The sequence below is a fragment of the Tinamus guttatus genome, unplaced genomic scaffold, assembly GCF_059628265.1.
Source record: "Tinamus guttatus ecotype Peru unplaced genomic scaffold, ASM5962826v1 Tinamus_guttatus_pri_ptg000397l, whole genome shotgun sequence".
NCBI classification, from domain to species: domain Eukaryota; kingdom Metazoa; phylum Chordata; class Aves; order Tinamiformes; family Tinamidae; genus Tinamus; species Tinamus guttatus.
In genome coordinates, this window is record NW_028288931.1 from 3,697,343 (window position 1) to 3,716,936 (window position 19,594).

At 41.8% G+C, this 19,594-nt stretch overlaps 1 protein-coding gene across 1 annotated transcript in view; it reads left to right on the plus strand.

Moving 5' to 3' along the window:
• Positions 1-849: 849 nt before the first annotated feature.
• KDM1A (lysine demethylase 1A) overlaps positions 850-19,594 on the plus strand; it is a 34,734-nt gene continuing 15,989 nt past the window's right edge. The window contains exons 1-6 of the mRNA XM_088531176.1: positions 850-1,137; positions 4,645-4,810; positions 9,753-9,812; positions 13,500-13,633; positions 17,401-17,479; positions 18,329-18,421. Of these exons, the coding sequence (XP_088387302.1) occupies positions 850-1,137; positions 4,645-4,810; positions 9,753-9,812; positions 13,500-13,633; positions 17,401-17,479; positions 18,329-18,421 (820 nt within the window). The remainder of the gene's footprint in view (positions 1,138-4,644; positions 4,811-9,752; positions 9,813-13,499; positions 13,634-17,400; positions 17,480-18,328; positions 18,422-19,594) is intronic.

Here is a 19,594-nt window from a genome sequence, read left to right on the forward strand (position 1 = left end):
TAGTTCCCTTTACTGCGCTTTGGGCCTGTTATTTCTTGTTCTTTTATTATGCATCTCCAAGAAGAGCCCCTCCGCCACTCTTAGCACACTAATGACCAATGTGTTGATTGTGTGAGAAAGACTTTGTGGCAAGATCCTCAGCGACCCGCCATTGCGAACAGCTCTGTGGTTCTGAGTCGCTCTTGGCAGAAGATCCGTGGTCGGAGCGTGCTCAGGCAAGAGCGCGCCGCAGCGTGGGCAGTGCCCCCAACGGGGAAGGCCAGGGCAGAAGTACCCGCTGCTCCCGTGACCACCTGGACCCACTCGGCATGGACTCCAGCTCCAGTGCGGTGCCAGCTTCCGTGGGCACCTCGCTGGCTCCAGAAGGAGCCACGTGCAGTGGAAAGCCACCTTGGACTGCCAAGCCGTCAGGTGCTATGGGGCATTGGCAGGAAGGCGCTTCCCTACCACTGGACTCCAAACTCCAGCCTAGACGTCCTGATCACAGACTGCAGCACAGGCTGCTGAGACAGGGCTCAGCAGGCCCTAAGGAGCGCAGGGCCACCTACGCACAGGGCCACCCGGCCGGCTTCCCGGGGCAGCGAGCTCCGCGGCAGCGCGCAGGACACGGGGCTCCCGCGGGTCACCGCAGGCACCAGCGGGGCGGCCAGGCCGTCCCCACGCACCGGCTGGCGGCTCCCGCGCAGGGGTGACCCGCGCCGCCATCCCGCGCCCTCCTCCGCGCACGCGGCCGCCGGGGCAGGGGGCGCGGGCTGCGCAGGCGCGCGCGGCCGGAGCTGACGTCGCGAGGCGGCGCCTGCCCCGCGCTCGCGGCCTCCTTTGTCCGGGGCGGCGGTGCGGGCCGGGGCGATGCTGGCGGGCGGCAAGAAGGCCGCGGAGGCGGCGGCCGGCGCCGAGGGCGGCCCTGAGGCGCCGGCGCCTCCGCCCGCCGGCCCGGGGGCCTTGGGCTCCTCCGCCGAGGGCGGCGGCGGCGCCTCGGAGCGGACGCCCCGCAAGAAGGAGCCGCCGCGGGCTTCGCCGCCCGGCGGGCTGTCCGAGCCGCTCGCCTCCGGCGCCGCCCCCGCGCCGGGCGCCGAGACCACGGGCATCGCCGAGACCCCCGAGGGCCGCAGGACCAGCCGCCGCAAGCGGGCCAAGGTAGGCGCCGGGCCGTGGGCGGGGGTCGCGCCGGCCCTTGGGCTGCCCCGGGACCCGAACGGCCTCCCCGGCCTTGCAGGAGCGCTCGGGGCCGGGCCCGCTAGCCCTGGCCCGCACGGGAGCCGGGTAACCGGTGCGGTGCCGCAGCCCGGGGCGCGTAGGGCTTCTCGGCCGAATACCAGTTTTATTCACGTTTTCAGTGTCTGCTAACTCCAAGGGTCTGTGGTCCTGTGTTTTGAGGAGCAGCGCGTTCATAGCGTTGTCAGGAGTACACGGGAGGAGCGGCTCCTAAGGACCGCCGTGTGCCTGGAGCACAGCTGGTCCGGCAGGGTTGTGCGGGTAATTTGGGGCACCCTGTTCTTCGGTGCCCTTGGCTTAGCTTTGGGAAACTGAACCGGTTTCATGCTGAGGCTAAGGAGGCGCTTGGTGATGAAAGGTGAAGGCCCTTGAGCAACCTCCAGTAGTTTGGACCTGCAGAGTCATCCATCCTGAAGTTGTTATGAACATATGAGAATACTTTATTTGCACCAACTGTATCTTTTGCTCGGAACCCGTGTTGCAGATGCCTTGGAAGGCTCTGGGTGTGCCCAGAACTGGGTGTGTTTGATACAGAAGCTGGAAGTGCTGTGAGGGCCCCTGACTGATGTGTTGTGGCTTTGGATATTTTACTCCCGAGTGCTGCCCACAAGATAGCCCGACACATCCTCTGCGCTTGGGAGCTGTCAGTTCGCGTCGGGCTGCAGCCTCTTCAGAGGCAGCATCCATGGGTTTATTTGCTTTTTAATGGTCTGTCAGCAAATAAGAGTTGGAGAACTCTCGCAGGTTACGTTTTAGTGATATTTCTCTGCGCTGGTGACTCCGCTTGCTAAGGATGTGATCTCCCATCTCTCTGCGCTAGCCCAAGGTGGCACTGCCAGGAATTGGTACAAATGTTTGTGCTGTGAGCTTGCTTGGGGATCTTACCCTGGTTAAAAATAAACCTTGGGAAAAGACTGTTCTTTTTGGACTTGATTATTCTTTCAAGTTATGCAGCCTGCAGTGCCACCTGCAAAAGAAGCCATCTCGCCCCTCACCAAATGACTGGGATACGCTGAGATTGCTGTAGCTTGCTGCAGGGTGGGAATTCGCAGAAGACCCTGGTGGTGGTGTAAAGACTAACACATTTGCTCCGCAGGGAGCAGCTCAATGTGCTGCAGAGGAGGGAATATAAAGTCCTTTCCAGTAGGCAGGGAAATTCATTATCAGCAGAAAATCTTCCTATTTAAACAGACACGTTTAAAGAGTATATTTAAAACAGTTTAAATGGTACCCTTTTAGGGTATCTCTTGGGCTGCCATGTTCTTTTAAGTTACAATAAGTTTTTTTTTTTTTTTTTTAGCTGGAGAACAAAATAAAATACATATGATAATAAGGATCATTATTTTGATTCACTGGTACAAAAACATCATGTAGGGAAAGAAAGAGGAACATCTCATTATTTTATGGTCAATGGAATTTTTATTTTTATGAGATTTCCCTTTTCTGCTTGCTCTGTCATATTCTTAAAGGATTATCATTTTATTATCACTTTTTGCTTAATATTACTTATTCTGACTTTTAAACAACAACAAGATAACAAATATGCTGTGATTGTAATTCATTGTATCCATTGTAATTCATTGCTCTGCTAACTCGAGAAGAGATTCAATGCTCAATTCAAAACTCAAGGCACTGTAACCAAAATTCCAGCTTGCAGATGTTTCTTCTGAAATGCTTTAAGACACATGGTACATATGTTGTTTAATGCTCTTGACTGTGAGTCAATAACATGTAAGTAGTCATGATGCAAGAAATATCATAACTTTGTTTGGGTCAATTGAGATAAATGGAAATTTTAACAGGAATTCAACAATTCACAGTTCCTGTTCTGAATCTATCATATTAGGTTGTCTGAGAGGATTTAAAGGAATTAGGAGTGGACAGATTGAATATTTAAACTGAAAAGCTTCCTTTAAGACCTGCATAGATTTTCAGTTTTGAAAACCTTGAGCATATCTATTTTCTGCCAGGACTGACATTTTCATTTCATTATCAGTGCTCATAGGTGCAGTGTGCTCTCATCAGTTTGTTAGACAACTGACTAGTGTTTGGCAGAAAAAAACATACTTTGATCTTTCCCAGATTTAAACTTCCAATTTTGCAAAAAAATGCCAGAAATTGGTCAAGTTTACAAGGGAGGGAGCCTATTTCTGCTTCTGTTATCACCTAGATGGTTCCCACTCCTCTGATTGAACCTGCTCAGGCTTTTGTGTGACCGGCCCTGCAGTGAGCTGATTTAATTTCTCCCCCAGGAAAAGCTTCTCTGCTTTTCCAGGGCTGAGTGAGAAGAGACTTAATTCCTCTGTCTTAGTGATTGGAATTGCCTGGTAAAGGGCTACTATAAATGTATGTGCTCCATCCCATGTACCTTCAGTCACAGAGATCTGTCAATAAAAGAATCTGATCTGTATGTTTGATCTGTCAACAGAAGAATCTAGCTGTACTAAGCATTGTATATGAGTAACTCTTGGGTCTTCCCTGGTTGCTTTTGGTAGATGACATCTTTTCATAGTGCTTTTTGATTCGTCTTCTCTTTGAACGTTGAGTGTTAAACAGATCCTCTGTGGTTAGATGCTTAATAAGTTGTATATTCCTTCTAAATCATTATCTGTGCTCTTATTTTGTGTTAGATTTTATCCTTGTTACTAATTTTGGCTTTGTAAGCCAGCTATGGTAATCAAAATCGTATGTACTAGATGTGCAGGTGTGCTTGGTGCTGTGGTTGCCTCTAATAATCCTTCTGAAGTTACTAGGTCTGCGCTGAGCGTTGGAGAGATGCTCAAGTTCTTGGGAGAGATAGAGATCACTAAGGGCATTTTTCAGGCCTGGGTTTTATTTGGGGCCAGGGGGAAATTGTAGCTACTGAAAAAAAAGAAGAGAATATCTATGCAAGGTACATCACTGTGCAGGATATGGTGAGATTTTCTTGGAAAGTCTTATTAGCAATTGTGTTTGATCATCTTCAACAGATGAGTTCAACTCGGAACATGTAAGATAAAGGCTGATAGATAATGAGGGTGAAGAGCCTATTATATGAAAGGAGCCTGAAAGTTTAGTTTCACTGCAGTGGTTTGGACTGGGAGGGGATTTGTCACCCATAAATATGCTGGGGAGGTAAAGATTCAAAAGAAAGCAACAGAGGTTGAAGACAATACTGACTCAACAACAGAGACATGTAAAATGGGCTAGTTACTAGGAGAAACTTCCTACTCTTAGGGACAATTAAGTGCTGAAGCCAGTAGGGGAGGTCAAAACGCATGAAACTGAAGCTGCTGGAGCTTTGTGTAACACAGTGCCTGTGGTAGGATTTTGGGCAAGGTAGCCCAGGTTCTTTGTGCCTGTAAGCAGTTATGTTGCTGGTGGTATTCACTCTAGTAGTTAGACTTGAATTACTTCAGTGCGTTTATTCTGTGGTTGTGCTCTTTATAGGTGGAGTACAGAGAGATGGATGAGAGTCTTGCAAACCTGTCAGAAGATGAGTATTACTCTGAAGAAGAGAGAAATGCCAAAGCTGAGAAAGAGAAAAAGCTCCCGCCACCACCTCCACCAGCTCCTGCAGAAGAAGAAAATGAAAGCGAGCCAGAGGAACCATCTGGTGAGTGGAGAGAGACCTTTCCTGTGGCATCTTTACCTGCTTTATTGGCAGAAATTAAGGAGGTCAGGTGCAGCATCATGAGTCCTGTGTCTAGTTTTGATCTAGTTATGAATGATTGTTCTGATCATGCTGTTTCTGTTGGCCCCATCTGTGGAAGGAGGGTTAAAAACGCAGGAAAGTAGCCTGATGAAGATGGGAATATACATAACTGCAAACAAAGCCAAACCTCTCATGAAAATTTCAATTTTTATCCTTATTAGCATGTCTTTAGAAACCTCCTATTGATCAGAATAGTCGCTTTAGCACTTAACTGTCACCTGCTCATATATGAACATTCACTTACTCTTCTGAGAGAATTAAGTTAGATTTACTGGGAGAGCTGCTGTGCAAATCAGTTGATGGTGATTCCTGTAACTTTAAATTATGTGCATAATCCGTAGTTCTTAGTGGATACTCTTTGCTGAAACTTCAGTGCTTTACTCATTGTCTTTGGCAGAGTTGTAAACTTTCACTTTGCGTTGGGAAGTTTGTTATTCAGCCTTGTTCAGGAAGCAGCAGTAGAATTTTCGTGGCATTAGCAGTGCGTTCTCCATTCTTTACCTCTGATGTATTTACAGCAACCAGCGTTTGGTCTCGTGGTGCTATACCAAAATGCTTTTTGCAAAACGCACCGCCCAGAGAGGTTGTACAAAATTCAATATGTGCTAGCTGGTTTTAGACAATAGCTGAAATTTAATAGTTGAACTTTTGCCGGTTTATTTCAGATGTTGAATTCAGGTCTGCACTTAATTTGTTTCTTCTTTGGCAGGCAAGTTTGGGCATGTTGACAGAACATTTGAATCTGATACTAGCTTGAGGATAGTCACCTTCATTTTCTGGAAATACTGAAAGCCACATTTGTGTTTTATTTGCTAGGGCTTGCCACTGGAATTTCTCTTCAGTTGCGGGCTCCTGTCTTGATACAGGAATTCTATAACGAAGCGTTTGAAAGGATAAAAATCCCCTTTTTCTCTCCCGTTCTTCATAGTGGTGGCTGATCTATTAAAAGTAGAATTTTAATAGGAACAATTAAGCAAGTATCTTGACTTTATTGTTTAATTTAGCTTGCGCCTCTGGGGTTTAATCTGTGAAGTACAGTACTAATACATTTCCAGTGTATATCTCGGATGCCATTTCGTGCATCTAAGAAAGATTCCAGAGTCCAGTCAGAGGTGTAATGGATGAAGAGCACCCAACTTCCTGCCCTCTAAAGGAAGAAAAGGTGGATGAGTCAGTGATAGGCTTGTGTAATTCTGCATATATCGATATGTGTTTAGCAGTTATTCTGTAGGCATTATGTACAGTCAACTAGATACAACCTGTTTTTATAACTAGAATTCAGATCATTGTCTTTTCTCCAGGGACAGGCATCCTGTGATGTGTGAAACATGGACATGTGAAAGCAGACACAAGTTTTCTGTTGTTTTTCTGTGGCTAGTCTCGCTGTATTTCTCAAGGCTTCCCAAACTATGCACATTGGTAGATCTCTTTGTCTTTATTTTCTAAGATGGAGGCACCAGAGTGTTAACTCATCTTCTGCTGGCTTTTAAGGTGTATTGAGACATGTAATTCCAATGAAGTTAGCAGGGCAACACATGGGGTCTGCTGTGTATTTCAATATGGACGAAATATTTATAGTTGAGCTGTGCTCTTAGTCACTTCTTTGAAGCAAGACCATAAATGTTTTAGAAGAAATACTAAATAGCACTGTAGTATTAGAGCAGGATGATATATTTAGCAAGGTACCAAAGTTAGTTTATATTACTGTTAATTTATCCTCATTTCTGGGCTTTATTTTATCAGACCTGGAAATGTTTCAATTTTTATTGCCTGTTTAAAGCTTACGAAAACCTAGGTAATGCAGTAAAGGTGTAAAACTTCTTCATTTTACTGCCTTTTGTGCTGAAAAATCTAATTGTGCAAACTTTAAAAAATGTAGGAGTATGATACTGATACTTTAGCTGATACTGATACTTTATCTTTTACTGATAAAGCTGATACTTTATTACTCTGTACTCAGAATCAGTTAACATTAGAAGGACAGTATTAATCGTTACACTGTAGGAAACAGCAAAATGTTGGCCTTACTTGGAGTTGGCTCCATTAATATGCTCAGCTGGGGGGATTTCAGATGTTCTGGTTATGCAAGCCCTTAGAGTCTGATTTGCAAGATTTGCTGTAAATCATTGCAGAGCAGTTTTAAAAGGGATAAGAGTTTCATTAAAGTTTAAACTTCCTTAATTATCATGGCTGTTTTTTTGTGTGTTTGTTTTCTGTGAGAAATAGTGTTTGATAGCAAAAACCTTCCAAATTCGTTTTCATTGTTGAACTAATTTGAGTTCATGTTCAGTGATACCCACTTTGGAATCAAGGAGCTTGCTGCTGCTGGTTTTCTTCCTCCTTACATTGGCTAAATGGGATTTTCCTTTTCATTGCTGCCTGAAGATCTCATTTTCTAGACTTTTCCAGCAACTGCTTTTCTAGTTTTGTTAGTGTTCTTAGTTTGTGGTAATACATGTTTTTAGCTGCTGTTTTCCAAGGAAATGTAAGACTTAATATGATTCAGATTAATATCATTTGACTAATCAGATTTAGTGGTGCTCTGCCTCTGTCTTTCCTCATCTGATTTGCCTGTTAATTAAATTCAGCACTTAGTTTTGGTCGTCCTGTGCTGCTATGCCTTATTTTAAGGCAGTGGATGATTGTTTGAACAGTGGATGAGTGGGTGACCAAAATGAAATGACTTTTTGGACCTTAGCTGCTACTAACACAACAGGAAGTATTGAATATTTTTTGTGATTTAGCTGAGAGCAGCTCTGTCCTTTCTGCCAAGTCAGGAATAATGACTGCTGCTGGCTGGTGTCGGCACCCTTTCAACTCTGTAACTTATGGAAGGGGCAAGTATACTTTTTCATGCAAAAAACTGCCTATGTTGGAGGGTAAATATTTATGTTGTGTTGTGGTATTCCCTCCCTGAGTGATGGAAGCAGGTACTGTAATGTTGGCATATGTTCCAGCAGATACAGTCCAATGCTTTTGATGTAAATCAAGATGGACATTTTCTCTTGCTATTGCAGATACATTGGGTTGATAGGTAGCTGGTTTTGACACTTCTAAAGACTACTGGAATCCAAATATTTCCCCTCTGTGTCTCTTTGTGTCTCTAAACTTTCCTGCTAGTAGATTGGTTAGATATAAGGCTTACTCCTAAATTGTAACTACGTGAAAGTGTGTTTCTTCTATCAGAGCCATATTCAAACATGCGATAGGCTAGTCCTTTTATAGCAAATGGAATTTTTCCTAGGAAAAGGCTTTAGGTCACAGTAAAACTACAGTGCCTTGAAGCACGCACGCTCAGTTTTGTGGGTATCTTGAGAGCTGTGTTGAAACTTTTTTTTTCCCCTTTTATTATTTAATTTCACCTGTATGTTACAGTGCAATGTTACAGTGCACATAGCTTTTCAAAGTACGGAAACGCTTGATTTCACTTTTGTATGTTGCTTTAGAAGGTAAGAATTCAGTCTGAACTACCATTTTTATTTATTTATTTATTTATTTTTACACTAAATCAGGTTTCTCCCGAGAGCTTCAAACTGTATTCTAGTGAAGTTGTCTACCCCATCCTAAACTGCTGAGTCATCTCAACAACCGTGTTTTGAACCCTGCTCTTGTTTGAAGATGGCTCCTTGAGCAGTTGCGCCTTGGGCGGTCGTGGTCACGGAAGTGACTGCTTCATTAGCTACCCACAGGGGTTTATTCCAATGGGGGTTTGTTTTCGGCTTCAGGAAACACCCGGTGTGCTGACTGTTGGGACGTTCCTATGAAGAACTTGCTCTGAAGGTGTCTTGATACGTGTCTGGATAGCCACATGAGGATTAGCTGTCTCTGCCATGCTCATTGCTTCCTGCTCTTAGGAGCTGAAAAAATGTTTAGCCTAACATCTGGTTGTAGAAGAATATCACTTAAGAGCTAAACTCAGAGGGGTTTCTCTTGTGAAGATTTGGAGAGTGTAAGAAGATGACCTATATTAGCTTGTTCTGATAGACATCACAGCTGTGCTCATCCTTTCCTGTAAATATTCTGTTTCCAGTTGTATTCCAGTTCTATCAACGCTGCTGTTTAGGACTTGCATTCAGGCAATTTGAGACCTCTTCAGTTCTTTCAGCCGGGTGCTTTCCCTTTCCTGATTTTTCCAGCTCTGGGTAGACCGAAAGCCCCATGTCTTTCAGCTCTGGGTGTTGATCATATTGGTGATCAGTGAGGCCGAGTGTGTGTCAATACTGCTGACCCCCAGATCGTCTTGGTGTGTGAAGGATTGTTGGTGCACCAAGGGCACTAAAGCCAGACTGGTTGGCCTGTGCCTTTATAGGCCTTGTTCCTTCATCCAGCTTCAAAAAGGGTTTATGGCAAAGAAAGGAAGAGGCTGTCTTGAAAGTAAGAGGCTTTTCAGAATGGTTCAAAACTTCCATTCGCCTGTTGGGAGACTGGCGAATATCAAGGGCAAGATTATCAAATTCTTGTGGTTTGAGACCCTTATGATCTAACAGTACCCATCCACCCAATCTTTAACCTGGTAGTAAGAAATGTGATCTCATTATTTAAAAATCCAGTCATTAATCAAGTTGATCATAAGTATTTAGCCACAAGTAATGTTACATACCGTGTACTCCTAGATTTCCCATAAAAGTCTGATTTAAAGGGTTCCAGTAACATGTATTAACACTTCAGAAGACCACAGAGTTCGGTGCCCTGGACCTATATTCCAGAAGATGGGATTCTCAGAAAATGGGTTTAGTTAGTTGGTGAAATTTAATACCTTAAAACGCCAACTGCCGGGCCTTTATGTCCAGTATGATTTAACCTATGGAGTAAGGTCCCTGAGTTCTCCTCTTTCCTTCCACAGGGCAAGCAGGAGGACTTCAAGACGACAATTCTGGAGGGTATGGAGACGGCCAAGCATCAGGTGAGGGTGGCGTTTGATGCTTGCCACTTAGTAGCAAGAGCCGCCAAGTTAGGGATTGATGCTTGCAAGTGCGCATGGGTGTGGGTGTCCAGAATTTAGCGAGGCTGTTTGCTCACCTGTTTTGAAAAAAAAAAATAAAGTGAGGGGTATTTTCAATCAGTTGAGGTCTGCACCAACTATGGAAAAAGAAACCAACCTGCATTCAAATGCCTCAGGCCGATCTCTCATCCCTCCACTCCTCTCCATGTTCAGAGGAGTCCAAAAATACAAGAAGGTACTTCTTGCATAGCCAGTTTCTACCAGATAGAATGATGCTGAGAGCTCTGGGTTTCAGAGCACTAGGCCCTTTTTCTAATTTGAAGAAGAAACTGTGTGTGTCGGTGTGCTTTTGTTTTGTTTTTCCTTAAGGGATTGAGTCTGAACTGTGCCAGTGGTTAGCTCAGAAGGCTCCTCTGTAGGGAAGACTAGTCTGCTTTTCAGTGGACACACTATGAATTTCATTTGACGTTTGTTCTAAGCACCAATGCCAGTGGTTTGCAGTTATCATTTAATTTGCACGTTTGCTATCTTTGTTATTTGGTACTTTTAGACTGAAAATCTTTCTACAACCCTCCTGCGTTTGCTCTCATGTGAGGAGTGAAGATTAAGGTTTTAAGAAAATAAGTCAGAGGCTCCAGAACCCATTCTCTATTTCAAAATTAGTCTTTTCGAAGCAAATACAAATTCGAGATACTCATCTGAAAGTGCATCCTTGCTGCCTTAAATAAAGGAGCCTAGTTATGTTCTGAATCTTATCACTTACACAGAATTTCTGAATCCTAGGAATAGTGGATTTAAGGATGCATTGCCTATTTCATTTTTGGGCAGACATGGATTCTGTTTGCAAATTCTGTTTGTTACACCGCATGTACACCAAGGATATGTATTGGCAATTGAAATATTAAGTAGCCAAACAACTTTCAGAGTGCTTGATGGATTTTTTTCATCCGCAGATCAGTAAGTCTTTAAATGAGCAGCATCCCTCAGGATTTGTCCTGTGAGGGAGAAGATCATGAAAACCTCACGCAGTTTGTTGGCACTTAATGGTTGCTGGTACTTGTTTGTTCTGGCAAGTGTGTATGTGTGTGTGAGAAGAGAAGTCTAGGCAGGACAATTGCTACCTTAATTAAAAAGTTGCCTATGTACTTGTTGACAAAAGTGTACTTAGCTCTGGATTGAGAGTCCCTTTGTCATGTTGCTTTCATGAAACATAAAACATAAAGGGAGAGTGTGGGGGACAATTTAATCTACCTGAAAGTGATTTCGCTTTGATCTATAGTTGCAAAATTAAATTCAGGTTCTAATATGATTATCTGGTAGTTGGAGCTAATTAAATAATCTCTTTGCTAATTTTATTTCCACTTTTTCTAAATTGTCCAATGTCAAATCTTTTTTTTTTGGTCTGCCTTCTAAGTATTGATTCTCATTGAAGACAGCTCCTGAAAATTATCACCTTGATAATAGGTATTGTCAAAAAAGATGTAGCCTTAAATATAACAAAAGAAAGAAAAAAAAGCCCGCCAACACTTGAGAGTCACGCAAGTTATTTTTGATTTTTCTTAAGAGCATGGAATCTTCTCCCAAGGCATTTGGAGCACCAGGTTCTTTGACTTCACGAGTTTTAGAGAGATGAACAGCAAAGCTTATCTAGAACTGGGCAGCTGGCATATAAATGCACATCTGCAGGCTCTGTGGTGGTTGGTCAGACATTGTGCATATCAGTCAACGCTCTCTAGAAAATATCTTCAGGGCACCCATTCATTTCAGCACAAGTTTGTAGAGGAAGTTGCTAACGAGGCATTTTAAAGTTTTGTTTAACTGGCTAGCCTGCAAACCGCTGCTGAGCGTTTTGCTGGCACTTGAGGAACTAGAATCTGAAAGTTTTTTTATTTTAAGAAAGTGGCAGAGAATTGGTACCTTCGATTTGCATGACAGTGTGGCAGAGTTTATACCTATGTATTCCTATGCAGATCCTTGCACAAACAGAAGGAAAACAGAAGGGCTAGGAGAATGCTGATTAGGCAAGAAGATTGAAACTGTAGCCTGGCTGTGGGTTTCTATTCCATAGCTGCATATTACTATCAAAGTATTACTTGTGTGTTATTTTTTTCCTATTGTTTTCAGCTTTCCTTCCAAGTAGCGCTCTATATTCTCTGCTACTAATATCCTCTGGTGTCAAATTCCTGTAAATGGTTATAGGCAGTTTCTGTACCTTGAGTCGTCACACAGTTAGCTCTTTTAATCACTGCTTATGATTGAATTTTATTAGCTTCACAACTGTTTTCTTGCTTTATTTATTTATTTTTCTTCATCTTGGGGACATAAAAATGCTTGGAAATTAATGGTGTGTGTGGTTCGATCAGAACTGAAAGAAGAGAATTTCCTGCATTTCCCCCATACAGTAACGTGCACCTCTGCGCACAAGCTGCAACTTTCAGACAGGTGTCTTTGTTAGTGGAACAGGCACTGCAAGCTGATCTATCCTTTGATATTTACCACAATTGTTTCAACAACTCCAGATTTGGTAAATCTCAGAATCATTATAGTTGGAAGAGACCTTCAAGATCGAGTCCAACCAGGGTTGATGGGTTTGCCCTTCAACACCATGATCTCAGTCTTATTATATTTGTGCTTTTCCTTATTTTCCCTTGCGATGTATTGGCTTATATCTTTCCAGATTAAATGCCCTCTCTCCTGTCTTTCCTGATGTTCTTATGTCACTTCCTAGGATATGAATTTTATATTGTCCTTACTGTATTTTGCATCTCTGCTTTGCTCCTTATACCTGCAAGATGCACCCTCCGCAGCCCCTCTGTGCTGCAGCACTCCCTGCTGCTCTGTCTTGGCTTGTTCCTTTTGGTCCAGTATAATTTGTATTCAGATAGGATTAAGGGATGTAAGGTAGACAGCTTTAGTATTAGCTCAATGCCCATGTTCTTAGTTTGTTCAAACTATGTTGGCTGAAAAGGTGCCTTTGAGTGAAGTCTTTCCACATACCACGTCTCCTGCCTGTGTTCAGTGTTAGTTGGTGTGGAGCGTTTACAAGGAAAATGCAGAAATTTGGTGTTTTTGATAATAGCTAACACTGGGAAGGGGGATAAAGACGTGGCCTAAACAGGTTTGCAGTTCTTTGCAGTGCATGTTGTAGATGTATGTAAAATAGGTAAAAGGATAGGCCAGGATGGCTTTCTCCTGATCTAGTAAGAGAAGCTCAGTGTGAATGAAAGCTGGGGAGCAGATGAGGGGACCCTTGCAATGGCATTGTGCATGTGCTTAGGTCTTTTGGCTTTGAATGGGCTCCACGATGTTTTCATTACCTTGGCAGAAACTAAAAACCACACAAGGCGGGCCAGTCAGGTTTATTGATACACTCTGCTGCCCACCTCCCCTTTTATTTCAGATTTTTTTTTTTTTTGCCATAGTGTGGCTCTTCCATTGAAACTAGATAAGATCCGTAATTTCAAGAACTATCTAATTAAAAACCTGCATGTCTTGCAGAAATAAATGGAGAAAATGAAAGGGTAGCATGAACAGTCAGCATGTGGACTTAGGGCTATTCTGTATGTCTTGCCTAGGACATGTAGTGTGACGATATTTGCTAGCAGTTTCTCTTGCAGTATTTGTGGACAACTTGTCTTTTTATTGTAGGTGTGGAGGGCGCAGCTTTCCAGAGTAGACTTCCCCATGACCGTATGACATCTCAAGAAGCTGCCTGTTTCCCAGATATAATCAGCGGGCCACAGCAGACTCAGAAGGTGTTTCTGTACATCAGGAACCGCACAGTAAGTTTATTGTAAAAAGCATTGAAGACAAAGGTGCTCAAAAGGGCATTTCTCTGCCATAATACTTTGCAAAGTGCTTCTGGCAATAATAATTTCTATAATAAACTGTGTTTTTTGAAGTGTTGTTTTTAAATTGGGACATTGCTTTTAGGTGCCTTAGCATATGGATTGGATTCAGTACTTTTCCCTGCACTTAAGAAAAGATTTATTATTATTATTGTTATTATTTAGGAAATGTAAATTATTGTAAGAATTAACAATAGGAAAGCAAACTTGTTCTCCAAACAAATTCTACTCTGCACTGGATCAGATGGAAAAAATCTATCCAACAGTTTAATATAGAACACAAATCTGCTGGGGAGAAAAATCAAGGACATAATTAACATTAACCCATTAAAAAAAAAAAAGAGAGAGAGAGAAAAGAAAAAGCTGATTTTCCTGATTTTCCAGTGAGGTTCTGGGTGTGATCTCACCCATCATGACTATTTATCTTCATGAAAGATATATGTGTATCCTTTTCCATTAAAGGAAATGGCCTTAAGGTGTGCCTTAAATGCTTTCCCAGTCCCAGGGTAGGTCTTGAAGGTAACAGGAGCTTGAGAATCCAGGGTGCCAAGGTAGAAGGACTGAAAGAAAGGAATTAAGTGGTAGCATTCAGGTATTCAGGTTGATGATGGAGAGTTGGTCATCGACCTTTGTCTTCAAATGTCCAATCCTATAGTTCCTTAAAGGTTCCAAGCCCTGAATGGCTTAGGTATTTAAAATGTACAGTGGCACATCTTGGTGCTTAGCCCAGAGCAAAGAACACAGACAGTGTTTCTGACAGCAAATCTAAATGGGCTCTGCCAAAAGAAATTTCTAAGCAGCTTTTAAATTAGGCCTTTCAGAGCACTGCAGTAATCCAGTTGTTAAATAAGCACTTCAGTTCCTCTGGCCCTTAAGCTGAGTGTGATAATCTTTCTATTTAGTATTTGGGGGTGTAGGGAGCAAATTTTCTTCTTGCTGTTAAGTCAAGCAGAAATTAAGAACGTGGGGGATGAATAACTATGTGAAGAGCAAAGTTATGATTGTGTAGCATGGGGGGAAGGGGTTTAAATGCATCATTTCTGGAGAATGTGTTTTTTCTGTTTTTCTTTCATCTGCAATATATTGCTGTAAAAAGAAAGGACAAGAGAAAATGAGATCTGTTTGCAGAAACTTCTAAAGACAAGTAAATATCAAGAGTACCTAGAGAGCAAAATTTCCAATGTATTTTTACTGAAGAATTCTGAAAAAAACATGGGGGAGAGAAGAACAGACCATATGCTGCTGATTGACTTATATGGTAGATGAATTTTGCTAAATGTAGTAGCATCAGCAGCGTTCAGCTAGCCACAGCTCTGATAAGTAACACTTTGAGTTGTTTAGACCTGAAAATGCTTTAACATTTGGGCTTACAACTGGGTGACAGGAACTAGCCTTAGGCTGAAGCTCTTTGGAAGACCAGCTATTCCAGACCATTAAAGTGTGGAATGTTTTTTTCCCCTGTCCACCCCACTTTCACAAGAATAAGATGATAATGAGCATTTACAGTGGGGTAGTGCTCCAGTGCTTTACAGAGCTAAATCAAAATTTATGATGGTGGAGATCTTCACGCTAGGAATGTGACTTTTGCTATTCCTGTTAAAGTTCCCTTCAGTTAACCTTAGCTATAACTTTTGAGATGTCATGAGACATGGATTTTTCTCAGAAGAAAATTTCAGCAGAATAATCTCCCTTCCACTAGTATAGAACAAATGACCAAGAAAAGTCAATAAATAAGTAATAGTTTACGTAAAAGTATAACAACTAATCATTTTGCGAACACAACAGAAGCAGAAAGCACTTCCATTGAGTCTATGCATCGAATAAATGACTAGAATTTAAAGGAATCATTTGGACTTTCCTAAAAACGCATCCTTTTCCAAAGAATATTTGTGAAATGATTCCTTCCAGTCAGGATAGAAGAGGTTGTAGTGCAACATAAAAGGGACTGAATAATCCATAGCTGTAAGCAGAGCTCTGAAAACTGTGAACTGCCTGTGTAATCTCACCTATAGCTGACACAACACTCAGGAATTTGAAAATACTGAGTAGGCAGGAGGTTTTAGAGAGTGGGAAGAGATTTGAGGAGATACAGCTGGTCAGTATCTGACTACTAAGATATTTTCACCAATCTATCTGGTAGCTAATGTAGTCAAGATTTGAGTGAATGACTGCAAAAGGAAAGCGTATTTTGAAAGGGTCACTGTGGCTTGTAAAATGGGACGTCATGCATAGAATCTGTTGGAGTCTTTTGAAGGAGCCATTAAGAATGTGGAAGGATGAAATATACAGTGCACGTGTTTGTCTTGGATGTAAAAAAAAAAAAAATCCAAAATAAGAGGGAGGGGAGGCAAACCAAATCCTAGCAAATTCTCTTGATCGAGTCTCAGAGAATCTAAAGTATTCGTGGTTAAAATAGTGGTTCTTCAGAATTATGAAGTAGATTTTGGATGAATGATCTGATATTGCACTGCAGGGCGTGTTGGAAGGCTGCACTTCTGAACCAGAACCTGTAGTGAGATGACTTGCTGCAGATACTCAATTGCTTTTAAGTATCTGCAAAAAGATATTGAGGAATCTTATCAGTTAAGTGGGTGATGTAAATTATGAAACTAGTTTTAAATCTGACTGATGCAAATAAGAAAAAGTAATTAGGTATAAATACAGAGAGAGCTTTATATGTAAAGTAGAGATTATGGGCTTTTGCATTCTTCCAATTGAAATGAAGTCTTAGAGTTATGGTAAATAGTACAATGAAGTGTCTGGTTACACACTTTAAAATAATTTTTAAAAAAGGATTTGCCTCTGAATATTATTATTTCCGTAATATTTGGATGCTATCTAGAATAGACAGAACAACTAGGCCTAGAGCTAGGCATTGAGCAGTAAAATAATGTTTACTATCACCTTCTATATGATAATATAGGAGCTGTGATGGGGGAAACTTCTGATTTTGCCATTCTGTGATTCCTTCTGGTATGAAATGGCATAATTAAAATTGTAGATAGCAATTATTTCTAGCTCTTCTCGGGGGTGGCCAGTGACAGGGGCAATGGGTATAAATTAAAACCCAGGCAGTTCCACCTCCATGTGAGGAAGAACTTCTTTGCTGTGAGGGTGCCAGAGCCCTGGCACAGGCTGCCCAGAGAGGCTGTGGAGGCTCCTTCTGTGGAGATCTCCAACCCACCTGGATGTCACCCTGTGCCCCTGCTCTGGGTGTCCCTGCTGGAGCAGGGGTTGGACTGGATGATCCCTAGAGGTCCCTTCCAACCTCAACCATTCTGTGAGTCTCTTTTTGTCAGTGGCCAATGTATTCAGTGTTAGTCTCTTATTTCGGTGAAGATTAATTACATGATTAAGGGTCTAAGATAAATACATTTCAGATAGTGTGTACTGCTGTGGCTTTTACAAAAACAACTTAAATTTGCTACTGCCAAGTCACTTGGTGGAAAATACCCAACTAAAACAGCAGGTGCACCATGCACATGAGAGGAAAACTGTGCATGCAAGCCTTCTGGCACTTCCATTTTGTATCTGTTATTCCTTGAGGTAAAACCATAGTTTATACAGGTTGGATAGCACTGCAGAAAGTTTAACTTGTTGCAGAGTTTCATCTCCTAACAGTATTTGATAACAAGCAAGTGCATGAAAAACTCCTTTCTATATTGATGGATATACATGTATCATTGTTTGTTTAAATGCAGCTGCAACTTTGGTTGGATAACCCAAAGATTCAGTTGACGTTTGAGGCAACTATCCAACAGTTGGAAGCACCTTATAATAGTAAGTTAACTATTTCACTGCTAAAATGATACAATGCTGTACTTTTCATTCCTATTCTTTTTCAGTTTCAGCTGGAACAAAAGTTGTTCAAAGTTGAGAGAGATTTTGGTCCTTGTGTTGGTGGAACTTCATGTTTGGGTGTAAAATGTTGCCATATATATCTTGTTAAGATTTGAGCCCACTTTGCTTGCAGTTGAGAGTTTCATAAGGTTTCTGAGCTACATTGAAAAGCTGCGTAAGTCTTGAAGAGAGTGGCCATGAGTAAAGGTGATACAAGAGTGAGGTGTTAAAGCCTGCAAAGACAGAATTTTCAGTCTTCTGAAAAAAGCCTCCGATTGGAAAGAGATGGGAAGGGCCTATAAGGAAAGAGTGATCAGAAAAGGAACCTGTCACTGAAATGAGAGCACTTGAATATTGTCATATAGTGAAAGTTATTAAAAACAAACAAAAAAGGAACAATAAAAAAAAAATAAAGAGGGAGAGTCAGTACTCGACTAATGGGTCAACACTGACAAATAGGCATTGCAGTTCTGGGGTTAGATTGACAAATTTCTAGTCAAAATTCAAATTAGATGCTTTTCCACAGTGGACAAGTAGAAGTGTATAATGCCTCATATTGCTTAAAACTCTAGGATAGCAAAGAGCTGGTGATTTTCAGAAAATTTTATCCTCAGCCTTCTTCAGGAAGTTGGATCCTTCAGTCAGGGAAGAATGCTAGGAGTGGAAAGGGGGATGCCTTCCAGGTGACTTTGTGGTACTGCTGTGTCACATTTGCTTGTGAATGTTTTCAATAGTCATGTGCTGCCTCACAGAGCAATTAAAAATAATACTTTTTTTTTTTTTTTTTAGGTGATACGGTGCTAGTTCACAGAGTACACAGCTATCTAGAGAGACATGGTCTAATCAACTTTGGTATCTACAAAAGAGTGAAGCCCCTTCCAAGTAAGAATGTTGAAAATTGTTTCTAATTTTGCATTACAGTACTGGACCAATAGTAAAGGCTAGAAGGGCACTTAGCTAGGGGTTCATTTAGCATTTTGGGATGGGGGCCATGCCTTTCAGTCCCGATGTAAATTAGTGGAAACATTTGAAGATCATCTGTAGATAGTTCAGTAGCTGTCACTGATTAACAGATTATCCTTGTTCCTTATTAGAATAATTGAAGATTAAAAAAAAAAAAAACTCACCATACTGCACTTAATTCATTGAATATTACAGCTGTTGAGCTTGTCTGTCTTTAGGTCCAGTGAAGAAGTGGGTGAGGAAAAAAAATACTGTGCATAAACTGCTGTGATACAGTTCTTGAATTAACTCAGTGTTTTGCATTCATTCAGTGCATGAAATCCGAACTGGCCTGTTTGTCCCCATGGTAAGCATTAGACCTGCTTTTCCACATTCCGTGAATGTGGGATAAAAAGGACAGTTTGTTCTTTGCATTCCAGAAACACATTCAGTATTGGTGAGTTTTTTCTGCTGTTGGTTCACAATGGCAGTTTCCTTGAAAATCAAAATGTCACCTCTGCAGACAGTGCAGAGGAGAAACACAAACAATGCAGATGGTTTTCCTTGGAAACTTTGGGCTATTTAAGGTGGCCCTTTTTGAGGAAATGTAGTCAGTGTGGGTCCTTCAGAGCTGTCAGTTTGGATCCATGTGAACTCGGCAATCTCTTGTAGGGCCTCTCAGGGACACTGAAATAGGGAAAGTTTAACAATCTTAAGAGTTTTCTGCACTGCACTGAAGGTGTCTGTAGTGCAGTCCCAGTCCTGGTGTCTGTCTTGCCTGTTTAAGATTTTATAGATAACTTGAATATAAATCAAAAGCTTTTTTTTTTTTTTTTTTTTTTTTTGTAGATAGGGACTTAGAGGACCAACTTTCCAGGTGTTGGTCATTGCTCCTCTTTGGAGACTGTTTTGTGAGTCTGTTTCTCCCTAATTTGGTATTGAGCAATTTAAGTGTTGTTTGTTTGTTTGTTTGTTTTCAGTTTCTTCTTAGAGAGTGTGTGTAAAGCTCCATAAAGCTGAGTGGTCATTGTCAGGTGCCAAATGAATACTCAAATGATACTCATAAAGTTAGTTTTTCCTGACTAAAAAGGATTTAGATAACATTAAAAGTGG